This window comes from Erigeron canadensis, chromosome 3 (genome assembly GCF_010389155.1).
Source record: "Erigeron canadensis isolate Cc75 chromosome 3, C_canadensis_v1, whole genome shotgun sequence".
NCBI lineage: Eukaryota > Viridiplantae > Streptophyta > Magnoliopsida > Asterales > Asteraceae > Erigeron > Erigeron canadensis.
In genome coordinates, this window is record NC_057763.1 from 31,405,097 (window position 1) to 31,412,926 (window position 7,830).

The 7,830-nt window shown below is 32.5% G+C and overlaps 1 protein-coding gene across 1 annotated transcript; it reads right to left on the reverse strand.

The window, feature by feature from the left end:
* Nucleotides 1-1,401: 1,401 nt before the first annotated feature.
* LOC122593457 (zinc finger CCCH domain-containing protein 18-like) lies at nucleotides 1,402-6,222 on the reverse strand. Its single transcript, XM_043765870.1, has 8 exons — nucleotides 6,078-6,222; nucleotides 3,542-4,450; nucleotides 3,269-3,436; nucleotides 2,998-3,177; nucleotides 2,686-2,744; nucleotides 2,421-2,594; nucleotides 2,211-2,340; nucleotides 1,402-2,086 (listed from the first exon to the last, which is right to left on the reverse strand). The coding sequence occupies exons 2-8, from the start codon at nucleotides 4,435-4,437 to the stop codon at nucleotides 2,014-2,016; spliced, it is 1,680 nt and encodes a 559-aa protein (XP_043621805.1). The 5' UTR covers nucleotides 4,438-4,450; nucleotides 6,078-6,222; the 3' UTR covers nucleotides 1,402-2,013.
* Nucleotides 6,223-7,830: the final 1,608 nt, after the last annotated feature.

The following is a 7,830-nucleotide window of genomic DNA, read 5'->3' on the forward strand; positions in this document are numbered from 1 at the left end:
CATCAACTCGTTCTGTCTTTGAAGTCGATTTGCCCATACTTTGAAGGCTATAAAATATGTATGCGTGTGTGAAATTTTATAGAATGGTACTGAAGAGCGAACAAGAAAGAAAAGTAAACAAATTTAAAAAAGAGCTGTTTAATGGCTATAATTTTGAACCCTTGATCCTTTTTCTCTCGGACTAAAAGCATCAAAGATAACAAAAACAAACCCCAGCGATCATCAAAGAAACGCTAAAACCACGAACATGGATGCGACGCCTTAATGGGGATGTGGAGGGGTTGTTGCCGACCTGCCAGCCGAACCACTCCCGATTCTTTTAGCATCATCAAACATGGATCCATATGTCACTCTTTAAGATGATGTCTAAAAACTAAACTTAGACTCCAATAAATCTTGTAAGATTATGTAGCATTTGTCCATAGTATTATATGCTCAACAGTTTCTCAAACACAAATAAAGACTTAGGGGCCGTTTGGTTCTCAAAATTTAAAGAAATTTGGTGAAAGGGAATTCAATTTTCTTCCGTGTTAGGTTAGCTTAAGGTAAAAAAATCTAAACTTCATTTCACCGGATTCCTATATATTCTAGAAACCAAACGTCCTCTTATACTTTGATCAATAAGTGATCAATAATGACGAACGTGTAATGCTCTATAACTAAGATAACCCTTACAATCGAGAATCCCCATTGATCCAACATATGAAAGCTAGGACCTGTTGTGATTATGATTATTAATTAACAACATAATTCATCTGATATATTTGCCAGTTTCGCTAGGTTTGGTTTATATTTTCTTGCCTTCCATATCAACTGCAACATGTGACCACATGCACCAACAGATGAAGTTTACAAGACACAGGTTCAAATCCTATCAAATGCAAATAGAAAAACTCTATCTTGTGACCCATGTGTGACAATTAACGGACATGAGTTTATGCGGTGTGTACTCTGAATACCAAGACGTTACATGAAACCAAAAGATCCTCACTCGTTTACCTTTTTATGTGCACATATAAAAAAAGCCCGGCCTCCTAAATTCTACTTTTACGGTTCTACTAAGTTTAATCATCAAATGGGCTTATGAAATGTGTCTGTATTAGGGTGGAGAAAGTAATGTGACGCTAACTTGTGTATTGTCTTTGATAGGTTTTTATAAAGTAGGACAACAGTTTGTCTCTATTCTCCTACTTGCCAAGTTAATATGCCGCAATGCCTGCAAATTACTTTCCTGCCTTTTTACTTCTTATCCACATATTTGTTTATCATCCACCCGTTGAAGTGGGCAAGAATCAGGCAATGTACAGCTACCGCTACCCAACAGAAATTTTCAAGACTTTAAACATAAACCACCAAACTCTCTTTTTCACTAAATAAATGAATAGAACAAGTAATCAACCATTTGACAAAGCAACAGCTAAAATTTTCAATAAATCTTGATACCACTAGGCCATATGAGTATATTACCTTTGGTTTGATTCTAAGCTATCAACCAACAATGCAAATACCATATCACATTCCGTGTTCCTTTTTTTCTATCGACGGTACAAACCACTACAAATATACAAGCATGTAACCGTAACTTTAACAGGTTACTTCAACAAAAATACGAACACAACGAACAAGTACTCAAAAACAGTAAACATTGTATAATAAACTAAGTGTTTATTATTAGCAGATCTATATATATCTAGTAATATCCCAAAGACGCAGTAGAATTCCGCGATTTTAACTTCTAAATGCGCCCCCTACGTAGTTGCTGTCTATTTTAAAGCCACCTATTTTTCCTGCAGCTTTGCTATACTTCTAAAAACTTTTAAAAAAACAGTAACTTAGTTATATATCAAGATGATATTTCTGTACCCTTTTTCTGCAACCTTCTTTGTCGCCCTAAACATATTTCCTCTATATAAACTTTGTTGTCGTTATATATCAATTAAACTTTCTCAAATGGCCTTTATACTCTGTCATCTCTCTAACTCTATAAATCTGCTCTTTTTATCTTTGAAGAAGCTATATAACTGTTGATATTTCAGTTCCTAATGCGGATGCAAACGGACTTTCTGGAAGATTCAGTCCCTGGCTACTGCAAATTTTATCCAAACATAGAAAACGAATCAAAAAAGGTGGACCGATCTGTTTTTTAATACCTTCCCTAGAAAATAATTTTTTTTAGCATAAAGAATTGAAAGAGGTTACAGCAAACATACCCCTCTTCTTTGTATTTAGTATTGATCTGCCTAATCTTTTCCTCACTAGTTGCACCATTGTTAAAAACATCTAGAAGATGATTGAAACGCTCAGTTGAAGGGAAGTCCATGTGTTGTGCATGACCATTGCCTATAATGAACATGTAAGAAACTTTAATTAGAAAGTAATAACAATATGAGAAATTGAATAAAATGGTTCAAATGTACTACCTTCTGAATGCATCAACTCTTCGAGTGAGGTTCCAAAACGTTGAGATTGGTTATTGACCTCTGCTGCTAAATGCATATCTGAAAAACGTCTCCTCTCAAATTCAAATGCCTGCTCTTGTTGTTCATCGACGAACTGCTTCTTGATGAACCTTGAATTATCACCAGTCTTGGGCACTGAAATAGATATTTAATCAATCAGTTAGTACTACATAGTGCAAGTGTGATGCCTAATGAACATAAAGAGAAAGTTTAATATGCTTCTCACTTGAATGAGGCCCAAATTCGGAATCAAAACAGTGTTGATGAAACGTATCTCCATGTTTCCTAATCAGATTGATATAAACTTTAGATAAAAATAACAATCATGATAATCATAATGACAATAGCCCAACTTAGAGCAAACTAGGACAGAAAAATCAGTACAAAACGTAATCTTTAAGCACATGGCACCCAATAACGACAAGTAATTATTATTGTTATGCCGTTAAAAAACAAGCAGTTAGTGTTGCTATGACATCCAAAAATGACAGTAATTAGTGTTATGACATCCATAAACGACAAATCAAGATTTTCTTACCTATCATCAAGCTTACACTTTTCGCGGTAGGGTTTGACCAAAACACGAGCACCACTAACAAAATGAGGATTTCCCTTATTTAAAATATGCCTAACGGTTTCCGCAAACATGAAAGTCACAAATCCAAACATTCTCTTTTGCTGACAAGGAATTCTCACGTCATGGACCGGCCCAAACTTGCTGTTTTTAGGAATCAAAGGGAAAATAAGTAAAAATCTTTTCATATCATTCACGCGTGTAAAGCACAGTTTTTATTTTGCATACTCCTTACCTGAAATAGTTGAAAACATCACGCTCCGAAAAGGTACTCTCAGCTGGAAAAGTCAAATATATCTGCCTAGAACCGGCTACAATGCCACCATGTTCATTTCTATCTCCGTTATGATCAATGCATTTCGCTAAGTCATCAGCCAAAACGACTGCATGTTGCCCATGAGGCCTATTCACACAATGCCAACATTATCAATAAAAGGGTTGAAAAAAAAATGACAAAATGTTATAAACTGCAGAAAAAAACCAAGTCAAGATGGTCTAAGAATTTTACCTATCAATGAGACAAATGCTCTTAAGACGTGCCAGAAGCTTGGTCAAACTATAACCAGCTTTGCCATGTCTCTGGCTCTCGGTTAAATATCCCTCAGCCTGAAGTGTCTTACCGAACTTTTCATAATATATCATTGGTAAAGAAGCTATCGACACAGGGAACCCTCTTCTGGATTTCAAGAGCTCAGTGAGCTCTAACTCTAGTGTATCAAGAGACCCAGGTGAAAACATGTGATCATCGTCACTCAAACTCGGGCTAAAAATTTGGGAGAAGGTTTCAGGGGTCGGATGCAAGTACCTACAGTTGCTTCCGTGTCTACAAAACCCCTTAATAAAGTAATGGCAAACTTTGAAAGGGAATTCAGGCAAACTTGGAGACCTCCTATTCGCTCTAGGACCCAATGCGGGCTCAGATGAGTGGTAATTATTGGACGAAAAATCCGGGCTGTTAAGAGACTCAACTTGATCTTCTAATGACATGAAACGAAGATGGTTGTGAAGACGATAATCTTCTGGATAAGAAGCAGGATAAACCATAGGAACATAGTCAACCGGTTGATCATGGGGATCACAACAACGGGTAGGCACTTGAATAGTCAATGGTGAATGCCGGTGTGAAGGAGAGAACGGTGTAAAGTGTATCGGCATTTCAGGGATGGAATTGGCGTTAGGAGGCGAAAGGAGTTGACCAGCGGATGTATTAGAAGGTAATTTCAGGTGGGTTTTTGCCTTATTGATCAAGGAGTAGATTAAATTATCAGGGCCAAAGGCTAATCTTATCATCTCTCTCTCCCCATGATCCTGTAAAAGAAGATACCCGATAATCTTGGACACGTTCTCGGGTTCGATCTTTTGAATCCTGTCGTATACGATTTTTGTAGATTCTGAGAAATCCATCTTAAGTTATGACCTAACATATAAAACAACAGTTAATCACATGTTCATGGAAACAAGGCTTTTGAGAAAGAAAAAAAAATATGAAAAAAATTCAGTCAAAAATATATCTCATATATATATATATATATATATAGTAACATTATATTATATAAAGAAACAAAGTGCATAAAAAAATTCATGAGCATAATATAGAAGATGAACAGCAACAAAATCTTGCACTAAATTAATCCACTATTAAATATCATCATTTTGGATAGTTACACAAATGATTAAATATGAGTCTTTTTATATCAAAAGAAGCACTACATATCAAACAATCATGACATGTATAAAAAGTTAACATTACCATACAAATAATTCAATCAATTATCAACAAATAATAATAATAAATTTACTATGAAAAACAAGACTTGCAAGGTGATGGCCAGTAAGGCAGTGATGATAGTAGGTAAACACAAAGGAACTGCTGTACAGCTAAATTTTAAAGAAAATTAATCAGGTGCTCGAGAACAAATATTTGTCGCGCCTTTTACGGGATTGGGTTTTCTTGAAAACATGGATTTAAAGATTAGAAGGTATATAGTAAACTTGAAACTAAACAAAAAAAAAAACTTTTTTTTGGATTCAAAATTTGAGCATATAATTTGAAACTCAAGCCATGGAATTTGTATTCCAACACATACCCCCCATAAAGGCACATGATTCCATGACTTGCAAAAAGAAACTCAACACAACATAATTATAACTTTATGAGCAAAAATGGCATGAACAAGATTCCACCATGAAAAGCATGATTGATAAAATACCAAAAATGAATATCAGACCAAATATGTTTTCCTACCTTAACTGGCAACAAACATATCTAAAACTGTAAATTCCATTTAAATTAAATGAACACAGTAAGACATTAATAATTCTAAAGATTAAAAGCTAAAACAAATACCAACCACTTTATGCTATCCACAAAAATAATGTGTGCCCTTTGGCACTTTTTTTTACAAACAGTTAGTGTTAAAAAATATTACAATTAAAAATTTTAATTTAAACCTTCAAGTTTCAACACAAAAATGAAAATTCCAACTTGAATATGAACAGAAATTCAAGATATAAACTTTACTATTTTGGACAATATTTTTATTTTATTTTATGTTTGCCAGTAGACACAAAATATAAGATAAACACAACACATGCAGACTCCAAAATATATATATTTTTTTTCCAATTAGAAAAAAAAAAAAAATCTATGTGTGTGTATCATATTAAAAATTAAGTAAACATAAAATTTACTAAGAAAAGTTTGGGTAACCCCCAAAAAAAAAGCTAAAATCCATGAAAACCCAAAACAATCTTTTATTTTGAAAATACCCATATAATAAAAAGGGCTAAAAATTTTCTGCTTTCAACTAGGACTAAAAACACACAAAAATTCATAAGTTTAAAATTTTTCATAGTGAGTATATTCCTGTGTTCTTATTTTGAATATAACATATATTTATTTATTTTTCTTTTCACTTGAAAATATCCCATATAAAAAAAACCTAAAAATTTCTGCTTTCAACTAGGATTTGAAGAACAAAAATTTCAAAACTTTATGAAAAAAAAAATGATTATAAGAAAAAACAAAGATCTAAAATACTCACCAAAATAACAGGATGCAGAACTAGAAAAAGGTTCAAGAAAACCTTGAAATGGACCTCAAAAACTCCTCCATGATTTGATTGAGTGACTAGACTACACCATTCTCTCTCTCTTTTTATCTATAAAAAAAATATACATATACAAATATATATTTCTTTCTTTATATTTTTTTTCTCTATCTATATGTATGTATCTATATCTATCTTGTTGTTCTTGTTGTTGTTTTTGCTATTTTTCTAATGAATAAACTAATATTGTATATATTTATATATTTATCCAAAGTTATGTCCTCTATTCTCCGCAAAAACGACACATTCATTATAATATACAGAAAATGACAGCAAGGATATATATATACATATATATACACACACATTTATAAAATGTATGGGGCCCATTAATGAGCGCCGATTGTCTTTAATTCAAAGCAACTCTCAACTCTCACTCAAAAATTTATAAATATATATACACATAGAAGAAAAAATAAAAAAATAAAAGGAATGATATGTTTATAATGCATAAAAGTAAAAAAAGAGAAAAAGGGGTACCTTAAAAATCAAATCTTTTTAATGGGTTTTGGTTTTCATGGAAGGAGAGGATGAAGAAAATCTGTAAAAATATTAGTAGTAGTAGTAGTAATAGTAATTTGTGAGTGAATAATAATGAGAGTAATATACAAAAAGTCAAATTTGAGAATGAGGGGGGTTAGGAGGTAGTTACAGTGTTGAATCTCCTGCTGTTGTGACTATTTTACTGGTTAAAAAACTACAAGTTAGGAGATTATAGAGGGAGACAGTTTGACAGAAAGAAATTAAAATTTTATAAATTTCTTTTCTTTATTATTATTAGAGTATTATTTTTACGACTATATCATTTTAATTTATATTTTAAAGTCATTGTGTCAATTTTAGTTTTTTAATTTTTAGTATCTTGTCTTACTTAAACTATAAAATCAACTTATAACTTCACGTTTAGATGATCATCAACTATATATTTGTCATTAGTCACTTTACTTTTGTTGATAATTGTGTAACATGACAAACTATATACTTAAATTAAAATGTTTCAATAGATTGGATAAATGTTATTTATGAACTAGCACGACACCACACATTTGAATTTAGATTTCTGTTATTTTTATTAAGTTTTCTGTTTTCAAATAAAGAATGGTACTCATGCGTTACGACAGTGTTGGAGGTGGCTACGGTGGCCGGAGGTGACAAACTGTATACGTAAATTAAAATGTTTCTATAGACTGGATAAATGTTACTTATGAACTAGCACGATGCCACACATTTGAATTTAGATTTCTGTTGTTTTTATTAAGTTTTCTGTTTTCATATAAAGAACGGTACCAGTGCGTTGCGACAATGGTGGGGTGGCTGCGGTGGCCGGAGGTAATATAATGACGGCGGTGGTGGCGAGCGACGGTGGTGGCGGCAGAGATTGATGGTGGTGGGAGTGGCGGCGATGACAAGTACGTAGTAGAGGTTATTGATATAATTTGGTTTGGATTGAATGTTGAAACTTAAAATATTAAATAAAACTATTTATTTTATAATATAGTATAGATAATATAAATATATAGATAAATATATAGATAACAATGACCAATGATTATCAGATGGTTCATCTTTAAAAACTTGTATTATTTTTGTGCAACTATGGTTTGATATATCAAATCATACATTGTAGTATTTTGCTTAAAATGAGAAAATTGAATTGTTATGTATATTGACAATCGTATTGTATAGT